The 23,819-nt window shown below is 44.3% G+C and overlaps 2 protein-coding genes and 1 long non-coding RNA gene across 3 annotated transcripts; 1 reads left to right on the top strand and 2 right to left on the bottom strand.

The window, feature by feature from the left end:
- Positions 1-5,790: 5,790 nt before the first annotated feature.
- On the bottom strand, positions 5,791-14,385 carry LOC128850628 (protein ELYS-like). Its single transcript, XM_054055602.1, has 6 exons — positions 14,332-14,385; positions 13,478-13,609; positions 13,230-13,349; positions 9,373-9,501; positions 7,869-8,122; positions 5,791-5,919 (listed from the first exon to the last, which is right to left on the bottom strand). The coding sequence occupies exons 4-6, from the start codon at positions 9,491-9,493 to the stop codon at positions 5,806-5,808; spliced, it is 489 nt and encodes a 162-aa protein (XP_053911577.1). The 5' UTR covers positions 9,494-9,501; positions 13,230-13,349; positions 13,478-13,609; positions 14,332-14,385; the 3' UTR covers positions 5,791-5,805.
- On the top strand, positions 11,152-12,623 carry LOC128850627 (epoxide hydrolase 1-like). Its single transcript, XM_054055601.1, has 2 exons — positions 11,152-12,194; positions 12,364-12,623. Exons 1-2 carry the CDS (start codon positions 11,943-11,945, stop codon positions 12,610-12,612), a joined length of 501 nt encoding a protein of 166 aa, XP_053911576.1. The 5' UTR covers positions 11,152-11,942; the 3' UTR covers positions 12,613-12,623.
- Positions 14,386-18,213: 3,828 nt separating the features above from the next.
- LOC128850629 (uncharacterized) lies at positions 18,214-23,819 on the bottom strand. The gene is made up of 5 exons (XR_008448025.1): positions 23,383-23,819; positions 21,299-21,489; positions 18,688-18,779; positions 18,512-18,601; positions 18,214-18,359 (listed from the first exon to the last, which is right to left on the bottom strand). It is a non-coding gene; the product is annotated as an uncharacterized LOC128850629 (long non-coding RNA).

The following is a 23,819-nucleotide window of genomic DNA, read 5'->3' as shown; positions in this document are numbered from 1 at the left end:
GGGTTTGTGAAATGAACTATGTATGTCCTGGGCTGAAAGCGGGGGCTGAGACCCGAGCAAAGAGTGAGACACTGGGGGGTGTGAGGTGGATCCCTCTGCCCTCAGCAGTGGTTTTTCAGGGCACCATGGGTTTGTGATCCCCTTCATCTCAGAAAGAGATGGAGATTATGGACCTGGAGATGATGGACCCAGAGATGGTGGAGCTGACAAAGATGATGGAGCTGGAGAAGATGAAGCCGGAGCTGATGGAGCCGATGGAGATGATAGAGACGGAGAGGACAGAGCCGATGGAGATGATGGAGCCGATGGAGCCGACTGAGATAATGGAGATGGAGATGATGGAGCCAACAGAGATGATAGGGCCGGACATGCTAGAGCCAGAGATGATGGAGCGCCGATGGACATGATAGAGCTGGAGATGATGGAGTGGACAGAGATGATGGAGCGCCGATGGCAATGATGGAGCCAACGGAGATGATGGAGCCGGACATGATGGAGATGATGGAGGTTATGGAGATGGTGGCGCTGATGGAGCTGGAGACGATGGCACCGATTGAGATGATGGAGCCGGAGGTGATGAGCCGATGGAGGTGATGGAGATTGAGATGGTGGAGATGATGGAGTTGATGGAGTTGATGGAAATGGTAGAGCTGGAGATGATGGAGATGATGAAGATGGTGGAGATGGAGATGACAGAGATAGATATGATGAAGGTGATGGAAGTGGAGATGATGGAGATGATGAAGATGGTGGAGATGGAGATGACAGAGATAGATATGATGAAGGTGATGGAAGTGGAGATGGAGATGATGGAGATGATAGAGATGATTGAGATGATGGAGATGGAGATGATGGAGATGAGCTGGACATGATGGGGTGATGGAGATGGATATGATGGAGATAATAGAGATGACTGAGATGATGGAGATTGGGATGGCAGTGATGGAGATGATGGAGAATGTGATGATGGAGATGATGGAGATGATGAGCTGGAAATGATGGAGACGATGGAGATGGAGATGATGTTGATGATGGAGATGATGGTGATGATGGAGATGATGTTGATGATGGAGATGGAGATGGAAATGGAGATGATGGAGATGGTGGAGATGGAGATGGTGGAGATTGGGATGGGGATGGAGATGGCGGAGATGGGGAGATCCTGGCCCAGGTTGTCCAGGGGAGCAGTGGCTGCTCCATCCCTGGAGGTGTCCAAGGCCAGGTTGGATGGGGCTTGGAGTCCCTGATCCAGCGGGAGGTGTCTCATGGCAGGGGGTGGAACGGGATGGGCTTGGACGGTTTGGAGAGCCTCTCCGAGCAGCTGGGAGGTCCTCCACAGCGTGTCCACCCATGAGTGAGGTCTCCAAAGGGAAGGCCCAGCTTTTCTGTTGGTGAATCGAGGAGCTTCCAGAACGTCAAACATGGAAACCTCTGGTTCTGCTCTCCTTTTAGATCCCACCCAAAGCCCGTCCAGGTCTCAAGGAGGAACCAAGGGAGTTTCTTCATCCAAGGATGGCTTTGACCACCTCTGGTTCCATAGCCTTGAGAATCAGCTTCTAAATGAGGAAACAGAATGGAATCATGGAGTGGTTTGAGGTGGAAGGGACCTTAAAGATCATCCAGTTCACCCAGTATAACCAGTATAGCCAGTACACATAGTGTACAGAGCACCCAGTGCACAGTGCACCCAGTCCATGCAGTGCCTGTAGGACACACAGCACCAGTTCAACCAGTGCTCCCAGTAGACACAGTGCTGTGGCACAGGGGGGCCATCCTTAACAGTGGGTACAGTCCCAGTTCACCCAGTATAACCAGTAAAAAGAGCACCCAGTTCACCCAGCACACAGTACAGAGAGCACCCAGCGTGTGCAGTTCCCATAGGACACACAGCACCAGTTCAACCAGTTCACCCAGTATAAACATGGTGCTGCGGCACAGCAGAACCATCCTTAACAGTGGGTACAGTCCCAGTTCAGCCAGTATAACCAGTATAGCCAGTAAAAGAGCACCCTGTATACCCAGTATACCCAGCACACAGCACGCAGAGCACCCAGTCCATGTAGCACCAGTTCAACCAGTGCTCCCAGTACACAAAGTGCTGCAGCACAGTGGGACCATTCTTGACAGCGGGTATTGTCCCAGTTTGGCCAGTACACCCAGTATAACCAGTACACACAGTGGACAGAGCACGCAGTACTCCCCATTCACCCAGTACACAGCGCCCCCAATCATGCAGTGCCTGTAGGACACGCAGCACCAGTTCACCCAGTGCTCCCAGTAAACGCACGGTGCTGCAGCACAGCAAGATCATCCTTGACAGTGATGTTGTCCCAGTTCACCCAGTAAAACCAGTATAGCCAGTACACATAGTGCACAGAGCACCCAGTACTCCCAGTTCACCCAGCACACAGGGTACCTAGTACATGCAGTGCCTGTAGGACACATAGCAACAGTTCAACCAGTGCTCCCAGTACACACGGTGCTGCAGCACAGCTGGACCATCCTTAAGAGTGGGTACTGTCCCAGTGTCACCAGTATAACCAGTAGAGCCAGTCCAAACAGTACAGAGAGCATCCAGTTCACCCAGTATACACAGCACGCAGAGCACAGAGTCCATGCAGCTCTATAGTACAGTATTCTTCTATTGGCGATTTGCAGTTTGCAATGAAAGCGCTCCCGGGACAAAGAGCCAACGTGCAGCAGCATTCTGGGCTAGCACATTCCCCTTAGCTGTTATTGGTGAGTGTTTCCAATCACCAGCGAGCTTTCCTGAGCACATTCCTGTCGCAGCTGACCAATCTATACTTAAGCAGACTCCTAAACATGTTGTGCACTTTGCAGTGACGGTTCCAGCAGAGAAGTGATTCACAAACAGCAGCATTCAGAGCAAGTGACTTTGAAGGGCAAGATAGGTAGACAAGTTTTGCTGTGATCAGGAAAGTCACAGAGGAAGAATCTATAGTACAGCTTTACATTGGACCTTAGGAAAAACTTCTTCACAGAAGGGGTTCTCAAGCACTGGAACAGGCTGCCCAGGTAGGTGGTTAAGTTCCCATTCCTGGAGGTCTTTAAAAGGCAGGGAGATGAAGGGCTTAGGGATATGATTTGGTAGTGGACAGGTACGGTTGGAATAGTTGGTCTCAAAGGTCTTTTCCAGGCTAATGGTTCTATGATTCTTTCACTGCCAACACCACGTCATTGCTGAACTCATAGTTCAAGTGGAACAGAATATGTCAACAGTTCACTGCAGTAACATTTTGCTCAGTTGGGGAAGAGAGTAGACAGGAACTGGCCCCTTGTTCCTCAGAACCGCAACTTCTGCTCAAAAGTTTCTTTAAATACTTGAGTGTTAGCATCCTGAAATATGCATTACAAGCAGCTTGGGCGGAAGTGGAAAGGGTTTTCATCTCCTGCGTGCACACACACACCTCCATTGCTTCATCGTACGTTTGAAGCAATAGCACAGGGTAATTCATGCCTTGTTTAGATGAATTACAGTGTTTGGTATAATAAAAAAGTGTTTGGTACAATAGAATCCTTGTGCTTGCCTGATAGGAGAGAGTCACCGTTTTGGTGACCACACTTGTCCACTACACATGGGTGGAATCTCATTTCCAGTGACTTTTTTTCGCAAGTTAGAGTGAGGGGCAAGATCTTCAGAACAGCAAAAGTAATGTAAAGATCTGCCCCGAAGTCAAAGGATCAGGTATGTATCTTACTGGCAGCTAACTGCTTTTGCTTCCCATTCCTTACTGTAAGCTAGGATTATGACTCCCCTGCTATTCCTTTCGCCCTTGAGGAGCCCTTGCAACATGGACAAAGCCAACAGCTTTCATTGTGGTGGTTTTGAGTTGTTGCAGCCTGGTGTTGGTCTCTCATCCCCTGTGAGGGAACTTAAATGCATCTGGCCTGGTATAGTTTCTAGCTATGACATATCTTCCTTTGAGGGGACGGGAGACCTGATGTAAAGTTTGGACACAGCGAGAATGTGTGTTCAGAAAGCAGTTAAAGAAACACAGTTTCTTTAAATGCCTGGAGGTGTAGCTGAATGCAACAGTCTCACAGCAAAAGTCTGAATCTAAGCCCGGGAGGGGAAAGCTCTTGCTGCTCTCTGTCCCCATGAGGTGGTGGCTCATGATAGTTGTGGGGTTGTAGGACTGCATTTGAAGCAGTATTTGTCCAGATTAGATCTTAAGGACTTCACCATCTCCTTGGCATAATTAACAGGTAAAAAGCAGTTCTTAGATGGGGAAGGCTGTTGGCTGTTTCATTGACTAAGACATTGTTCCTCAGTACGCTGTAGGTAAGAGCAAGCTTACATTCCCTGTTTTAACATGCTGTACATCGTTTGATTGGCGTGTTTTGGGTTGCTTGCTTCGGTTTGGCTTTTTTTTGTGTACGTCAGAGCCTGGCTGTGTTGCTACACCAATTGCAATGGTTCAAGCAGCTGTATCTCTTCTGGAAGACCCAGCTTGTCTGCCTAAAAAGTAGGTAACTGCCCATGCAGAGCAGCTTGATCACCCCTAAAGCTACTGTGTGCATGTGATTCTCTCTGAAAATACAGATCTCCTAACCCTGTGGATTTCAGTGTTACCTCACCCACAGGGCTGTGCAAGGAAGGTAGCTCACCACAAGCTGATTTAAAGCCACTTAGCGATCATTTGCCTTTCAGTTTGAAAGGAGGTACTCGCAGGTTTTTCCTAATGCTTTTGCAGTATCTACTGCACCATTGTTTATATTTTCAGTTAATGGAATTATTTCTATTGAGTCTGCTGGATGCCAAAATGCGTGTCTGAATATGACCAGCCTGCCAAATTCCTCCTGTGCGACAAAGTGGCTTTTTCTTTCTTAGGCAGGGATACCTGTCATTGACTTCAAAAAAAGGTGTCACGCTACCACTACTGTTTTCCTCTTTGATTTTTCTTGACAGGAGTGGTGTGTATTCTCCAGGAGCTGCTTTCTCTAAAACAAAACTGATTGATCACCTCAACAATTGTGGTGTTGGGTTCTCCACTAGTCAAAGGCCCGAGGTCTGAAGTCAAAACATAAGTGTATGAACAAGCACCTTTCCTGGGTCTAACTCCAATAAACTCATTTGGCTGTAAAAGCTTAATCATGAAATAGTTTGACTGTGTTATTATTGGCAGCAGAAACAGAAGAAAAATTGTCTTAAAAATACCCTTTGCCTATAGTGAGCACGCTCATGAAGAGTATTGAGTTTTAATTCACAATCATGTTAAATGAATGACTTCTTGGGTACTAGTTCTAGAATATTATTTAATCTCTTTCTTCTAAGTTCCTACTTAAGCACTAGAGCATCTGCTTCACAACCACAGCCTTCTCGCTTCAGCCCATTCCCCAAGTGTTAAAAGCAGGTAGGACTTGGACAACAAGTGCCTTAGCAGATGAAGCCACTAGTTAGTCCTCCTGCCTGTTTGGGAGAGGAGCCATTACTTTGTGCTGTTCTCACTGTCAAAGCCTTAATGCCCCTAAGTGAAATACATGAGGAGTTGTTGTTTCTCAGAGCTGAAGGAGTACTTTTGTCTTTCTGCCACCAGCACCACTCCCCCAACCCCGGGTTATTATAAAGATCTGATGCCTCTGTGCTGTTGTCTTCAAGGTGGGCAGAGCCTCACCCTTGCCAGCTTGCCTGTGCTGAGAAAAGGAGAGAAGAGAGAGCACAAAGAGCAGGGCTTGTCAGTATGACCATGACTGGCAGTGTTGCGGAACACTTGGAAAGCACAGAAAGTGTAGACACAGGCATGCACATGTAAGAGAAACAACATTTTTATTAATTCTAAAACTCTACTCCATGTCGTCAGACATTTTCATGACCATTTTGTAGCTGGTGTCATAAGAAATGTATTGCACAACTCCACATTCGAGGGAGGCCGTCTCTTGGCTGACGGTTCTGTAGCTCTAGAATTCAAAGGAAAACACAACGATTTTAATTCCCCTGAAGTCCAAGCATATCAGAATTCAACTTTATTTGACCATACCACCTGCAGGAACACCATCAGGTTTGGGGTCTTTAGAGTTCTGCCTGTTTTTAAGTACAACAAATAGAAATGAGGCAGAAACTGGGCTGGAAGTAGTAAAAAGTTCCCATTTGGTCACACAATCAAGTCTGTCAAAATAATCTGCCCAGCAACACCTTGATGGAAATCATAGTTTTAGTTTCATCTGTCTTAAATTCTGTAAATATATTTACCATAATGTAAATACATCTATTTGCATGAATAAGATTATATGATGTAATGATTCTTAAATGTTACATATTTTACGTGCAAAAAAGCCAAACAGAGCTTGATTCTGCTGCCCCCTCCCTCAAAACACAGTTCAAATGGATTTTTCTTTCTTCAAAGATGCAGCTTAAGACCAACCTTGCTTCCTCTACTTGTGTCTCCAATGCGGACAATATATTACTTATAACATTTGTTCTGGTACGTGCAGGTACTTTGGTTAGTTTTACTTGGGTTAGCAGCTCATTAGGTAAAAAGCTAACTCCAGCTAAGGAAGAAGGGCACACTGCTCTTTAACATGCCAAGCAGTCTGCATGCAACTTTACAACAAGGTGAAGACAAAGTCCTTGGCACATCTTGCCATGCACCCAGGACAAGACTGGCTGCTGTAGCAGTGATACGAGCACACGGAGACTCCAGCATTCAAGTTCCACAATGAAAAAACATGGGCTGGCCTCAGCCTTTGTACAAAATGCACAACTTCCTTGCTCACAGAAGATATACCCACGCAGAAAATCATTCGTAAACTAAGGTGCTTATTAAAGCCTTGAGACAGTAATGACAACATCAATCCTAACAACGTTGTGGCATTTTTCATTCAAACAGAATTTACTTCTTGATTATACACTTCTGTCAGCAGGCAGCTTGCCTTTCCAGCTAAAACTCTAAGACTGATCAAGGTGGTAGGGAAACTAACACAGGGAAGCACCAACGCGACTCCTGCCTTTAGAACTTGCAACACTACAAACTCTTACTATTCGCCATCACACTGCAGCCTTACAAACAAACAAAACTTCACCCGTGTTGTAGCAAGTCCAACCCTATCACCTTATGGAAAACTGAGGGATAAAGAAGCAGTTCTCGCTTGCAGCTTCTAAGATGATAAAAATCCAGTGAATCTGGATGTTCTGTCCCCTTTTGCCGATTCCTGTTTACGTTAAGATAAAGGGAGATCACATCCTATGAGGTTATGGGTTACAGAAGAGAGAGAAAAATAGAACATTACATCAATGGACCCCATGTACACAAGCACAAGGCACACCGAGCAGAGATTCAAGTGCTGCGGCTTGAAAGACAATCTGACAACAATCTGTCAGATAACTCACTAAAGGCTCTTTCTTCCTATCCAGAGTCCACACAAAAATGTCTTCTGCTCTGAAGTCACCTGCTCGCTAGTCTGAGATTGATGCGAATGTGTCTAAGCCATTGTCAGCAGAACTAAGGGACTCTGAGATCTTTTAAAGCCAGTATTTCTGACAGAAATTAAGCATGTAGGAAAGGTATCTTACAGACACTTCAAAGAATAGGCTTTCTTGTTTTTTCACCGGCTGAAAAAAAGATATTTTTCAATGCCTTTTTGTGGAAGCAGAGAAGTAGGTAACTAGGTGCTCTACAATAAACCCAGAAAAGTCGGTTTACTACCAGAAAATTCAAAAGATAATGGTACCAAGAAGCCCATGATTTTACATGGAGGCTCAGTCGACTGGATACTCTCAAGTGATAACATGTTAATGCAATACAGAAAAAACACGCCTGCAAAGAGATGCTCCTAAGCTTTTCCTGAAACTGGGTTATGTACCACATAACAACATAAAAGCTTCATTCCTCTCATTAAAAAGTACGTACCCTTGCGGGAAGAACAACTGCTTTAACCACTGTTGATGTTTCAAGGTCGTACAGGCACAGAACACTTCCCTCTCCTTCTTCCAAAGCAATCATCAGTCCAGTTCTTTTCTCCCACAAAAACTCCTTCACCACTCGGATAGTGGGAGGCTGTTCGTGCGCTCCTCTGAAATAGTATGCAGAGAGCCGCTGGCCTGTCACCGAGTTCACTATCTCGAGGTGAGGAGCACGTGCCAGCTGTGCTAGGTCACTTATCCCTGGAAGAGGAAAGAAAGCTGACTGAAGCAAGTTTCCAAGCAAAGACTGAAAACAAGTGAAAAAACACAGTCCCTGCTCCTTTCCTTCAAGAAAAGGTCCTAAGAGAGGAAGACGGACTTGCCTAATTCTGGTCAATTATTTCAAATCACCCCCTGAAATCCTCAAGAAAGACATCTTAAACCTTAGAGTTTTGCATTTGTACTTGTCGTTCCTGCACTGAAGATTTTAGATTGTTTGGGATAAAGATTACAATACATTGATCCATAGTCTTCACTCCAAATTTGGCTTGGGTTTGCTAGAAATCATCTCAACAGGCACAGGAAGACAAGACTTAAAGCATACTTCAAATATAACCAATTAATTCCTAGTTTATTAAGTTGGCTTGACACATGCCTGCTCTGGGTGGGGAGCTGCACTTCAACAGGAAATTATCTTCAAGTGGGCACTGCACGAGTAAATATTTGCACATGATGCTCACAGAAAGAACGAAACACATTTCATTTCACTGAACGACTTCAAGCTCAAAGAAATGGTTGGACTCGATGATCCAAGAGGTCTTTTCCAACCTAGTGATTCTGTGAAAGTATTGACTCAATTACTGCCTTTACAGTCACGTAAATAGACTCTCCCTGCTCTTGACAGAAGCCTAGACATCCAGACAGGCACCCAGCTCTACTTTCAGATCACCTCGCAAGTCCACCTTCTAATCTGCTCAGCCCCTTTCAGCAACTCTCACTGGGTACCCATCTACATCCTATTCAATTCTTTGGGAAAATGACTGCAGCACTTCACTCTGTTATCCTCTTCCTTCTGTTTTCATTCACACTCCCAAGAAAAAGCAGGGGGCGTTGCCTCTGTAACATTGTACAAGAACTATTTCTGCACCTGATGTTATGATGGGCATAGAGCTTGAGCTGCTACAAGTAAATAGGGCCCAAACCAACACTGTTACTCATTTGGAAACTGCCTTCCATAGAACTAAAAACCGAGGAGGGCTCACTGACTCATCTTTAAGTAAATTCTTTTTGTAGCCCAAGGATAGGTGCAGGTTGTTGTCCTTTCAAACTTTCGCTCGACTAACCTTTAATACTAGCACTTTTAAGGGTTAAAACAGCCTTTTCCTTCTCTCTCAACCTGATGCATCTTAGCAGCACCCACCTGACACACCTGATCTTCACACCTGTGCTTCAGGTAACCTCCAGGCAATAATTGCTTTAGACCAAGACCAAAGTAAAAGGAAAATGCTCACCTCCAGAAAACTTCCTGCGCAGCACGGAACCTTGGGTGACCTCATGTTTCACGAGTGCCTGAAGAGTCCCCTTTGGGAACCGCAGCAGGCTGCTCATCACCTGCGCTCTTAGGTCTCGCATTCTTCACTCTAAATAAAGAAAAAAATAGGAAAAGAGACTCATGTCAGCCATAAACAACTCGTTTATGAGATCGACACAAGTTCCATCAGTACGCTGTGAAAAATCTCCTCTACATTGCCTGTAGCTCTTTTCCTTACAAAGATGGCCTTTAGGACAGTTTTGGATCTCACAGCAGAGCAAAAGGAGAATCCTTTGCATTTCTAATGTCTATGAGATCACCAACAACAAGTGACACAGAGGTATGGACATGATAACGATCAGGGAAAAAACAATATGCTCTGTTCAAGTCTATTTATTGAGGTTAGTAAGGTGGGATCAGAGAAAAATCATCTTTTAAAGAGTTTCACAGCAACAGGTATGAGTTCCCCTTTCTCCACTCCCTTGGTTTCATAATTTAGTATTTGTCATCAATTGTCTTTAAGTAGCTATAGGGAATCACTTATGTCGTGCTCACTTCTGGCATGTTTCTTCTCACCATTAAGGCACCCTAAGTTCTTAACTACCTTCCTTCTCAATTTCTCCCAGAAAAAGTGTACCGCAGATATTTCCACAGGGCAAGCGATACGGATTTTCATGGCTCATCAGTTAGAAAGTAGTTTCCCACACCCTTACGATGGAAACAGAACACAGCACTTGAAACCACTGGGGTTTTCTACAGTTAAATCCTCATCCTCCTTATTCCAGTCCCTTCCTTCCTATTTTCTGTCCTTATCACATCTCAGCAGTGTGGAAAGTGTCCCTGCCCATGGCAAGAGGTTTGGAACTAGGCGATCTTTAAGGTCCCTTCTGCCCCCAATGATTCCATGAGTCTATGAAAGAGCATCTGGTGAGCGAGTTAGCAGGTGACTGAGTGAGTACCACTGGGTCATTTCTTTCCCACTTGGGCAGAAACACCAACCACTGACATTTCAGGCAAACCCCCTATGTTTAATCCAAAACCTAAACTGTGGTCTAAGAAGTCGCTAGCAGAACAGAGACGGTCTGTCTCAGAATTCTACCATCGGGCTTCCAGTGTTTGTGTGGATGCTCCACAAGCTCTCTGAGAAGTACAAATCTACAGCAGAAGGGGAGAAGAAGAAAGCGTTTCAGCTCCGTATCCTATCAATGCCCAACAACTAAGCTCCTAGGTTCAAAGCAGACCACAGATTTGATTTCCCTTCACATGACAAAACCAAACAAAAGCACCACAGACCACAATCTGACACCGGAGCTAGTTTACCCAGCCACCTCCAACAGCTCTTCTCTCACACAACTGCCCTTTCCCTCCACAGATACGCTCCCTGTCTAACGGGGCTAAGCTAGCAAGAGTTCCAAAAGTCATTTCTGACATTATGCTCTTTTTTACATTGCTTGGAGTACCTGGACAGCAGACACAGGTCCTAAATGTCCCTGTACACAACAGAAATGCAGCCTTCCAACACAGCAAGACAGCACTCAACCAGTCACTTCCAGTACACCACACCGGTGCGGCATTGCACCCACCGCTTCTCCTCTCACCACGGGTTACAGGGTGACCCATCACAAGGAAGGGGGAGGTCTTCTCCAGTTATTGGATGGCACCTGGTCCAACCACTTCTGCTCAAGAAGGGCCACATGGCAACCTGCCCAGGACCATCCCCAGGCAGCTTTTCAATATCTAATTCTGAAACATACTTTTAAAAAAGCAACACAACAAGCTGAACTGCAAAAACATTTGCCACACGTGCAACAGGCCCAGTGTTTGTTGAATCTCTCCTAGCAGTTTCAGTCTTCACCCACCAAACCAGTAAAATCTTGTGAGACCAGCAGAGGCTTCTCACCATTATGGCTCTGCCACAACCGTGTTTAGCCATACACCCCAAAAGGGGTTCAGCCCGAGGTACTCTTCCGTACCATGAAGCGTAGGACTTTCCTATCTAAAATGCAGAGTTGAGACTGTTTTGAAAACAAAACACATCACCTTGACAGGTCATGGTTTAGCATTTAATGAACAGTGGGCACACAGCCCTGCTTAGCTCAGAGAACAGACGTGGAAAGCTCTTAAGGCAGTCAGATTGCAGGCTGAGCAGCTCACTGTTCCCCATTGCGGTTGTGTTTCTCATTACTCTGAGCACTGTGGCCACACGTGATCTGCTCAAGCTTTTCAGAACACACCCATCACAGCCCGTTCCCTATGGTGACACACAGGCTGCAGCCAGCACTCCCAGTAGGGGTATGCCACATCCAGAACCCGGGTGCCTGAAGCTAACAGCGTAGCAGTGGCACTGCTGGATGGAGATGGCACCAGATGTACAGTTTCTAACTTCCATCGTTTTGTGGTTGGTTTGAACCCTGATGATCCTGAAGGGTTTCATGTGTTTTGCTCAGTGAGAGACTTCTCTCATAGCTCCAGTCAGACCTATTTTCTAGACAATATGGAGACAGAACATCACCGATTTAACCATCTATCCACTAACTTCATTTTAGATCCATGAAGGGGCTGCTTCTGAATATCATCTTTGTCAGCAGCCAAGGTTTGAGAAGGATCATTTCTGTGATGCTTGGGGCTCACGTACCATGGCCTGGAGGCCTCACAAGGGAAGACGCTCAACACAGGTACCCTTTCATCCAAAACATATATGACCTTCTGCGAGAGTTTGGATACTTACAGATCCAAGCCACCAAAGCAGACACTGCAGGTAATGAACCTTCTCTAGATCACTATGAACAGAGTATATTAACTGCTTACCCTATATAGAAACATATAGGGTTGAGCAAATACCAGCTGTGTTTGAGAAGCAATGAGTTCTGGTGACTGAACGCAAGAGATGGGGACAAGAATCATGTCCCATGCTGTGGTGAAACTTCTCCAACTAACTGTGGCAGCCACCAAAGTCAGAGGGTTCCTATAGACCCTCCCCAGCACTTCTATCAAAGATGCAGTTAACTCAGTCAAGTCTTCTAGGGATGGAGCATACATTCCCAGAGGGATTGCAGCTTTCCCTCAGGAGCCAGCACATCCACCGTGTGCCTGGGCAAAGGAGACCTCCAAGAACCTCCTCACTTACTCTTACATGCCACGTGGAGGGCATTTTGCTGCCTCTGAGGAACCAGAGCTTCTGGCACAAGACATCACGCACTTCGTCAGAAAGGAAGGCTGAGGGAACTGGGATTGTTTGGGATTGAACTGGGAACTGAAGAGGAGGTTGAGTGGAGACCTTATTGCTCTCTACAGCTACCTAAAAAGGAGGTCATAGAGAGATGGGTGTTGGGAGACCCAAGTGTTAGGTGATAGGACAAGAGGGAATGGCCTCTGGCTGCGTCAGGGGAGCTTTAGATTGGACCTTAGGGAAAATTTCTTCACAGAAAGGGTTCTCAAACACTGGAACAGACTGTCCAGGTAGGTGGTGAAGTTCCCATTCCTGGAGGTATTTGACAGGCAGGGAGATGAAGAGCTTAGGGATATGATTTGGTAGTGGGCAGGTACGGTTGGATTCAATGATCTCAAAGGTCTTTTCCGGAAAACAGCAAATGCTTCACAGGTCCTATCACAAGTTCACGGAACACCAAATTTAATCTGGCTCTTATGAGGAAGTTAGATATGGATTTTTGTTTATTCATAAAAGTGCTAAAATTAAAGTTGTGGACTTGTAGAGCATGCACTAACGAGAGGAAATAAAATAACCCAAACTACCCACCATTTTACCCGTGGACTGGCATCCCTAGTGCTCTCATCTAGAAAATAAAGTTGTGTGCAAGACTTTGATGGCTTCATTACCTGTATGTATCTCGAGGCTTTCTTACGCTCTCCTCTGCAGATGAATGACTTAATTATTCTTGTTTTAATCCAGGGTGCTGTTTTCATTGTTGCTGGGTGACAAAGCAGGGCCAGTGATTTCTGTAGAAGTTGAAGACCAGGCTTACTAAGATATATATAATATTCATTCAACAGAAATATTCAGAAGTTTCTTAAAAGCAAGGGTGCATGGCTGTTAAGCAAACTTCTATGGCTCACTAATGACATACCAGATACAGGAGATGCTCTCCTCAGCATACAAGTGACGGAATAATTCTCATCTGTAGTCTTGGTGCTATTTTAATTGTTTCTGGATAACAAAGCTGGGACAGTGATTTCTGTAAAAGTTGAAGACCGGGCTTCTTAAAATGAATACATAGACTCTTGCAACACAAATATTCAAAAGTTTCTTAAAGTAAGGGTGAATGTCTGTTAACCAAACTTACGAGTTACTAATGACTTACTTGATACAAGAGATGTGAATAAGAACTCTTAGGTATTTGCAGAGAAACTGTTCAGTTAGCCATATAGAACAAAGGCATTGTTTTAAAAGGAGTAATTCACACTTTGCTAGGTTAATCAAATCTCTGCACTTTTTATAAATGCATTACAAATAATAAGTTGTTCTCCCAGACAAGCAGATTCTATTAACATCATGATAGGCAAAATATGACCTTCAGCATCAGAAAGAACATGAATTAGGTTGAAAAGTCGCTTTTGGAGACTTCCAGCTCAAATCATGCAGCTAGGATCCTCGTTTTAATATTGAAAGTACCTAAACCACTGTTTTTGGGAAAGTGCTCAACTGGTTTGCTGAAAACACCTTAAATGGATGGCTTTGAAAATTTAACTGTCAGGCATTATTCAAGTTGATTTCTTAATTGTTTTTATCAATTTCCTGTCCAAGGTATTGAAACAGAATCTCAAATCGTAACTAATTGCTGAAGATGTCATAGCAGGACTATGAAAAAAGCCTATTGTGTTTTAGTACCTGTTACTAGCTAAGCAGCAATTTCTGAAAATCATTTTATAGAGGAGAGCTTTGTATGGTAATGTATGTGCAACTAAATGGTAACATACTTACTTTATAATGCTTGCATTCAAGCAGCCAAAACCCTTCAATCAGTTTAACAAGGCCCTGAAGGAGAGCAAAGACAGTCGCAAAAGAATTGACTACCATTTTGGTTTTATTTAGCCAGCAATTCAAGATATCTTGCAGCAAGTCTGATATATAATTACGGCTAACAAATCTGGAAGACCAACAAGTTTATCCCACTGCCTTTATAAAAACTCAGCGAAATAAGAATATAAAAGTGGCAGGAAGCAGGAAATACTAATGCTTTAGTCTTGCAGTTTTAAACTCTTAACCAGGAGACAGCCAGCTCCTAACCACAAAATTGTATTCTGAAGAAGTAACCAGGAGGAAGTACACTTTGATTTTTGTAAAGCATCCATAAATTTTAGCTTTAGATATTTAAATACTTCTGTTACAAACTCAGGCTCCCTCTACAGTCAGTGGAGCTACCTGCTGGACTCTAAGCCACTGTTAGAAATCCTTTTGTTCTGCAGCAGCAGGTTTCAGTGCGTCATTCTAGCAAGAAGCCATTTGCTACACGTATCAGTGATCTAAAAATTAAAAACAGTGTGTAAATTTCCAGAAAAAAACTAATGGGGCTTTTTGCCTTTACATTTCTTAGTAAACCCATTCTCTCATAGGAGAAAAGACGTGGCAACAAAACACTGAAAAAAAAAAATCATAAAAACTCCACAGGACAAAAAAGTAAAACAATGCTTCTGTCTATGACTTAATTCTAAACCAAATGTTTTCACTAGCTTTGTGTTTGAGGAGTAAATTAAAATCCCTTCTTAAGCACGGAGGAGACAAACATTTAAGAACATTTTTGTGCATATCCCGAGGTGCACTTAAAATAACCAGAAAGGATACAATCGCATGTTTGTAGGGTTCTTCTATGCTTTCCAATAAATAGAGATCCAGCAGTGCCTGAAAGTTAAAATTAAAAGTTTTGTAAGCACACCAGTCATTCATAAATCGTTTGCTTTTGGGTGGGGTTGGGTGGGGAGGGGGATGGTCGTTTTTTCAGTGAACATGGCACTCGCATGTAAACTGGGAGGGGGATATTTCCCAGTCCCTCCTTTCTCTTTCTGCCACAGCTTCGCAAGTTGGTCTTCTATGTTGGAAACTATGCCATCGATCATTAGGCAGTTGGAATCACATTTTCCTCTGGAACAAAAGGTAGCAAGGATTTGGACAGAAGAAAACACTAACTCCAGCCCCTCAGTGCAACAGATTTCCTCCAGTCCAAACAAAACCAGAAAGGTCCCACGAGTCAAAGAAAGCATACAAAGGCAGGATTATGACTTGAACTGCATATGAAAGGAACACACCAGCCTGTATCTAAGTCACTAAAGAAGTAAACTGAGTAAGACGAACTCTCAAGTCAATCTCTAATCCCCTGCAGCTTCCACCAAAACTCATCTGGCTGCATCTTCTTCACAGTGCCAGAGCCTAAGCTTCCTTTGGTCCTTCTAGAGTTTTCTGTAATATTTCCAAAGGAAAACCTATTGTCATCTAATCCAAGTCATATATCACCTATGTGCTAGCAAGCTACTCCAGTAAAGAGGGTTTACATTAGGAACTTTTATCCAATAGCCAGGAGAGTGCTAGGGGTGCCGGCTACGTGTAACTCTGACTGTCATACTAAATTACAGAAATGACTTGTGAGGAGGGGATTTAGGCCAAAGCAATTCTTGCCATCTACCACTAGTCAATAAAAGAGAGGATTTCTTATTTTAACACGCCTTCTTCCACGTCCAACACGGTTGTTCTGTGAATACCATGCTCTGCTGAACTGGAGATGAATGATCCTGTCCTAATCTCAGGATCTTTCTCGGGGTAACGAGCTATGCAGACTAACCAATGAATTAAGTGTACTATGAAACAACTGATGAGCAAAAGCAGACAAGGTGGGTAGGGAGTGTTCGTTAGAGCTTGGCGTTGTTCGCCTTGAGAACCCTGGAAGTTGATAACGAAGGAGCCAGCTAGCAGAAGTTTACTGATAAGCGGGCATTGGAATGCAGAAAGCTGGAAAACAACCAGAAGAGACTGTGCCTGTACACAGTTCAAGGAAAAAAATTTCTTTTCATCTTGAGGAAGACTTCTCACTTCATCCCTAAGACCCCGGCCCACGACCACCAGGAGGCACTACGCAGGCGCAAGACTGGAGCGAACTTTCCAGAACTAATTATAATACGAAGTGGGGAAAGGTTATGGAGATGTAGTAAGCACTTTTAACTATGCATGTCTTTGCACTATAAGTAGCTGCTAGTTAAGTTATACGGTGTGCAAGCTAGGAGGAGAACTCCCTTGCACCCCAGCGCTGGAAATAAACATACCTGCTTTATAACTCATTTTGGGTTATAGGGTTTGAATCCACAAAACACAACGACAATGCCCAGAAATGGCACTAAGCAGAGGCAGATGTAAACATTTCAACAGAAAAGTAACCTCAGTGTTTGACACCAGCCATGCATCACCCAAGTCAAGAGTATCGACGGCAAATGCATTGAGCACAGCAAACACAAGTCTTGACATAAAAGCCATTCACTTCCACTTCAGGATCTGCAGTGGACGTGTGCCAGAGCTGTAGGCTTACCTTGACAAATGCTCCAGTCTCTGTCGCTGACCAGTATAGCAGGTGTGGAGCAAAGGATAGTTGTAGAAAGACATAGATAAATGCATCGTCCCGTCTACAGGTAACAAAGTAAAAGCAAGTTGAAGTAAGATCACATTTTTAAGCTAAAAGTGCTGACTAAAAGGATAAAAGATCATACAAGCTAAGCATCAAGAAGTACAGACGAGCCTCCAACTCCGAAAGAAGCCAGTCCTGTTTCTGCCTTTGCTACCAGAGATGCGAGACACAAGACTCAATCTCAAGTACCGTTTCAAGTTTACACTCAGTGTAACATTCAAAACTTGAAGCTTAAGCTGAAGTTCACTCACTATCAAAAAAACCTACTTCTCAAATGGAATGTTTTTCTAACTGTCTCATGTGAACATACCAAGACAATTGAGGCTGACAATAGAATTTATAATCCATCCAAATAAACAAGTGTCTCCAGGGTGTGCTTTTTCCTCAAGCAATAAATAAAAAGTTCCAAACATGCAGGTCATGCTGTGACTGTAACAAGCAAGAGACCAGTCTTTGTTCTTTACTAGTAATTTCTTTAAAATCCCAAGTATTTGAAGCTGTGGACATAAGCAACTCTGTGAAGTCAAAGGCTTACTGCTATTTCTAAGAAATAGGCAAGAAGCTGCTTCCATCATTCTACAGTGTGCATTTGAAAATCTGCTAAAAACTCAGTCTCACCAAGAGAACTTCAGCATACGTCTGGGTCCCTGAACCAGCACGACTTGGCATTGGCAAAACATTTACATAAGTGTGGCCAAGAATGTGTTCATAGGCATCCCTTGCTGGATACTCTCCTTGTTACCAATGCATTACGGTTCATGCTCACCTGAACCCTCTGGAAGGAGACCAGACTGACAGAACCAGATAACCATTTGCGCATGCACAGAAAAGTTGCTAGCTAGCACCTGCCGATTTCTCAAGTCTACAAAAAAAGGCATAAGATGATTTTTCTTAGGCAATTCTGTTCATTTTTACAAAACTCCTTTCATCATGCTAAATAGAAAGTATAAAAGCAACATGGTAGAACTCTCCATCTTTGCCTTTTTCACACTGTATCACTTTCCAATTTGAAGAAAAATACCACAATCACCCTGAACATAATGACTATTAAGTGCTTGTTACAACTTCTCAGATTTAAGCCCCTTGTCGTAGCTAAGGCTGTCTTCCAACCATCAACAACAACAAAAGCTCATGTTTCCACAATTATAAACCAAGCACAATTCCAAACGAACCAAAGATTTAGTAATACTATCAGACAAACCTTTGTCAGTAAGCTCTTGTTGTTCTCTTTGTAAACAGTTTAAGACTCTGCCCAGGTTGTTTAAGAGACACTGGCAGTGCTGAAGGGACTGTAGCGTTTTTGGATCAAGGAAGCGGCAGGAGCCATCAAACAGCGGAACACCTTTTCAAGAAGAGATATTAAATCATTACCCAACAGAGCAATTTCAGAGTTTCAAGGTACACGCGGGCAACATCACATCCCAGCAGGTTACTCAATAAGTTCAGGTAGAAAGAATGATTTTGCGTTTGCAGAATGACTACATTAGTACTCACATATATGGTCAAATTCATCTTTGGTGTAGACCACTTTCTTCCACGCACAGTTATGAATAAACTGTAACTTCACTACAGAATTTGGCTGCTCTTTAAAACAGAGAACAAAAAAGAAATGAATCAACAGTTTCAAACTAAAAAAAGACAAATCAGAAAAGCAGTCTTACTAGACTTACTTTCAGATGTCCAATGTTTAATGCATCCAGTCAGGAGTTCTAAAGATCCTGCCTGGACAGTCACAGACAATATCACCTCTAACTGCTGCTCCCTAAGCAGAACAAACAAAACTAAATGAGAACATTCCATACTTTCAACATCTGAGCCATCAACACTACAAATCTCTGAATGATATTATCACAATTCAGCAAAAAGAAACTAAAACAAATCTTGATTTCCCAAGTTATTTCCAAGCTGGAGCTGATACCAGAACACCTGACTGGAATCTTAAGAGTCTGCATCAGGCTTGCAAAATAAACAGCGTAGGAGGCTAGGCCTACTTGCCAAGGAATTTATTTTTAGCTACCACACAGTGCAAAAATTTTATTTGCCCTAACACACCTCCACAAATCTGAAATCCATGTCTCCTCAAACATTTATAAATTTTTCTTTTTCTCCATTCTGCCCTCCTTTTTCAAGTTAATCAGGGATCCAAGCCTTAACTCATGACTGCGCAGGTAGTCCAACAGATGGGAATGAAGATGCAGCAACTTTCCTCGACTTCCTCAAGAGCTCTGTTCTTGCTCCTCCAGCACTGCTCTATTTCTTCCTGGACAGTCAGTCCCTGACCGGGCTTCAGCTGGAGACAATGATAGTTTGGGCCTAAAACATTACTATTTGCATGAAACTGGCAGGATACCATAGCAATTACACATGGGGATGAGCATAAAATGAGCATAAAATGTTCTCTGATACCAAAAGCAGTGCAACAGAAGAAACTGAGCCAATCTCTTTAGGCGTTCTCAAGAAAGAGATAGTAAAAACTCACCTCCTTCTGGAAACCGGTCCAAGTCACATGGATGACTCCAGAGCTCAGCAAGCACACTCCATCTGCAGAAACAACAAATGTTGGACAACTTTCCAGACTCTCGGAGTTATGTCATGATTAGTTTACATTTTTCAAACAGCAGTAACCAGAAAGATAGAACTGACTACCCATTGTCTTCATCAGATCACTTACAAGTTTGTTTCAAAATAAAAACCAAACTGCTGTGCATAGAAATCTTACCTCTAGTGCTACCGAGGTGCTGCGCTTTGAGCTTCAGCTCAAAGTCATTTTATAACCATCACTGCTTCACAGACTACATTACAAAAGCACCAAAATCCAAAACACAGTGTGCCATCAGATACAATTCACAATCTTAAACGTCTTGGTAGTACCACATCATCAAGTCTGGGTTTGTGGGGCTTCGGGGTGTTCAGGTTTGCATTTTGAGTGACAAACATTGAGTGAGAGAACCAAAACATGGCATCTGAGCTCAATTTAATTTTCTCACTATTAAAAGCAGTGAAATACCTACCAAAACTATAGCCGCTTGCATTTAGGATCTGGTCAGGCGGCAGGTAAGAAAGAGGCACTCCTCAGGTTAGACTTGGCTTGTAGACCACAACATCCAAAATGGGGTCTGGACAAACCATGCTTGTTAATTTATCCAGTGCCCACAAGGCAAAATAAGGGCAATCGAGAAGGAATTTTTCTGGCCTTAAAGTGCATAAGCTAAAAGCTAACATTTATAGGAATTATTTGTAATGATAGTGAAAACAGTTTAATAAAATTCTACCTTATCGAATCTGGCATTTCAGCATCGTACCAGCGATTAAGCTCAAACACGCCCAAATAAATAGATGTTTTTTTCCTGACCGTATGTATTCACCGGCCAAGAAAAGATCGAGATGCTGGTGTAAGGAGATATCACTGTAAAAGACAAGACATTGTGTCTTACTAATAGAAAATACGATACACCTGATATTTTTAAAACACCCCTCTCTACTTTGTCTGATATAGAAATTGAAAACATAATGCTTCCTTACTAAGAATAATAGAGAAAAATACCGAAGAGCAAACATGCTCTAAGAATAACCTCTTTCCAGCAGATTCACAATGAAAGAACACTGTTATTACCCACAATCAGTATAAAAACCCTCAAATCAACAAACAAGTAATTGCAGTAAAGATTTTAACATAACACATTCAGAACATTAGACCCCATTTCTCTCAAGAAGTGGAGGGATCAGTCTTCTCTGAGGAGAATGCATTCTCTGGGTATAAGCAAAGTGTGGGGTATATCGCTTACCCTCACAGGGTAAGGAAGAGCCTTCCTTCCCTCCAGCAGATCAACAATCCCACCCAACCTGGTGTCGTCTGCAAACTGACTGAGGGTGCACCCTATCTCCGCATCCATATCATTGTTACAGATATTAAACTGAACCAGCCCTGGTACTGAGTCCCAGGGAACACTGCTTGTGACCAGACGCCAGCTGGATGCAGATGCAGATAGAGCTTGGAACGGGCAATGAAAGACACAGGTAACATTGCCAAACAATGGAGAGAATGGGCTTATTGGCCAAAGAAGACAGCTGAAGGAAGAAAACAACTGATGACCCCACCATACATCGCTATAACTTGTCAGCAAGCATAAAATAACCCCATCTATTTTCCAGAATGAAGTCCCACATAATTTTAGCACCCTGTATGTATATATGGGGGGGAGGTTGTGGGGTTTTTTTTAAAAAAAACATAAGAAACCAGTCTATACAGATATTTAAGACTTGTAAACTGTGGGTACCGACCAGCATTCACTGCTTAGAAGACACAGACATCAGAACAAATCTTCATTAGTGTTATCATCTTGGTCAACAGTGTCATAGAAGTCTTCTATGGTCTGACAGCTCACTAATTTAATATTGATATTTTGTCTTCTCCAGGGAAGAACTCCACTCGTGAGATCTAAATTGAACCTTTCCTTACAGCATTCCAAACCCTGAAGAAAAAGAAAAGACAAGAGAAAAGGTCATTTTGAGATAAAAACACACGTTTGACCTCAATAGGAAAGAATGTACCTATCTAATATAAGATGCATATTGTATCATATCCACTTCCCATGAGCTTGTTTCTGATGGCAAATAGACAGAGTTCAACATAAAACCAAGAACATAATCCCAGAGATCAGAAAAGAATAAAGAGATAACTTTATTTGACCCCATTTCAAGAAGGGGAAAGAGACAGAACCTTCTTTAAGTCTGCGTTTTGGTTAAACAAAGCCCTTCAAAGCCCTGTCTTCCCACACATGCCATTAATTCAGTGTTCGAATCCAGACTCACTTTTTTTGTAAAAGCTGCTTCCTTTTCACGAATTTAATGTACACAGGATCTTTGCAGATGCATCCAGTTGGAACACACAGTGTGGCAGTATAAAACTGTACAACTTGTTTCCAAAAGAATACACAAAGACCATGCGCAGGAAGGCTCAGCAAAGGATATTTGGTTTTTCAAGTCTGCTCTGACTTTTGACCACAGAATCATAGAATCACTAGGGCGGAAAGGACCCACTGGATCATCGAGTTCTACCATTCCTAACAATCCCTAAACCATGCCCCTCAGCACCTCATCCACCTGTCCCTTAAACACCTCCAGGGAAGGTGACTCGACCACCTCCTTGGGCAGCCTGTACCAGTGCCCAATGACTCTTTCCGCAAAAAATTTTTTCCTGATGTCCAGCCTGAACCTCCCCTGGGGTAACTTGAGGCCGTTCCCTCTTGTCCTGTACCCTGTCACTTGGGAGAAGAGCCCAGCTCCCTCCCCTCCACAATCTCCTTTCAGGTAGTTGTAGAGAGCAATAAAGTCTCCCCTCAGCCTCCTCTTCTCCAGGCTAAACAACCCCAGCTCTCTCAGCTGCTCCTCATAAGACTTGTTCTCCAGCCCCCTCACCAGCTTCGTTGCTCTTCTCTGGACACGCTCCAGAGCCTCAACATCCTTCTTGTGATGAGGGCCCAGAACTGAACACAGTATTCAAGGTGTGGTCTCACCAGTGCCAAGTACAGAGGGAGAATAACCTTCCTGGACCTGCTGGTCACACTGTTTCTGATACAAGCCAAGATGCCATTGGTCTTCTTGGCCAAACTGCTGGCTCACGTTCAGTCGGCTGTCAACCAACACCCCCAGGTCCTTCTCCTCTAGGCAGCTTTTGAGCCATACTTCTCCTAGTCTGTAGCATTGCACAGGGTTGTTGTACCCCAAGTGCAGGACCTGGCATTTGACCTCGTTAAATCTCATGCCATCGATCTCAGCTCAGCGGTCCAGCCCCTTCCAATCCCTTTGCAGAGCCTCCCTACCCTCCAGCAGATCCACACTCCCACCCAGCTTACTGTCATCTGCAAACTTGCTAAGAGTGTACCTGGCCTTCATCCAGGTCATCAATAAAGACATTGAACAGGACTGGACCCAGTACCGAGCCCTGGGGAACCCCACTTGTGACTGGCCTCCAGCTCCATTGACCACCACTCTCTGGGCCCGGCCATCCAACCAGTTTTCAACCCAGGAGAGTGTGACAGTTTTCAACTCAGGCCAGAGGCTGACAGTTTCTGAAGCAGAATGCTGTGAGAAACTGTGTCAAAGGCTTTACGGAAGTCCAAGAAGACTACAGCCACAGCCTTTTCCTCATCCAGTAGTCGAGTCACTTTGTCATAGAAGGCAAAACATTGGTAATCATTATCTCTCCAAGGAAATGGTAGAGCGACCTTCCAGTACCTGAAGGGGCTATGGGGAAGATGGGAAGGGACTCTTTAGCAGGGAGCACAGGGATAGGACAAGGGGGAACAGTTTGAAGCTGAAAGAGAAGAGATTTGGATTATAGAGAGAAGGAGGAAATTCTTTACCGGGAGGGTGGTGAGGCACTAGCACCGGTTGCTCAGAGAAGTCATGGATGCCCCAGCCCTGGAGGAGCTCAAGGGCAGGCTGGATGCGGCTTTGAGCAACGTGAGCCATGCAGGTGTCCCTAACGCTGCCTCCCACGGTGAAGAGGTGAGAACTGGATGGTTCCTTCTGACCCAAACCATTCCAGGACTCCGGGAGATGCCCTGAGGCAGCGGGTGCCCCCGCCACCGCGCGCCCTCCCGCGGGGGCCCATGGCAGCTGCGCTCCGAGCCCGGGGTCGCCTCCTGCCGGCCGTGTGCACCGCGCTCCGGCCCCGCTGCCCGGCTCCCTCCGCGGGAGGCGGCGCCCGCGCTGTTCACGAACGCGGCGGGTCCCGCTCGCCGCGGGGCGAGGAGAGCGCGGGCGGCGCCTCTGCCGGGGAGCGGAGCCGGTGGCCCGG

This window comes from Cuculus canorus, unplaced genomic scaffold (genome assembly GCF_017976375.1).
Source record: "Cuculus canorus isolate bCucCan1 unplaced genomic scaffold, bCucCan1.pri scaffold_127_arrow_ctg1, whole genome shotgun sequence".
Taxonomy (NCBI): Eukaryota; Metazoa; Chordata; class Aves; order Cuculiformes; family Cuculidae; genus Cuculus; species Cuculus canorus.
Note: the sequence above shows the minus strand (reverse complement) of the source record. Positions and strands in the feature narration are given on the sequence as shown.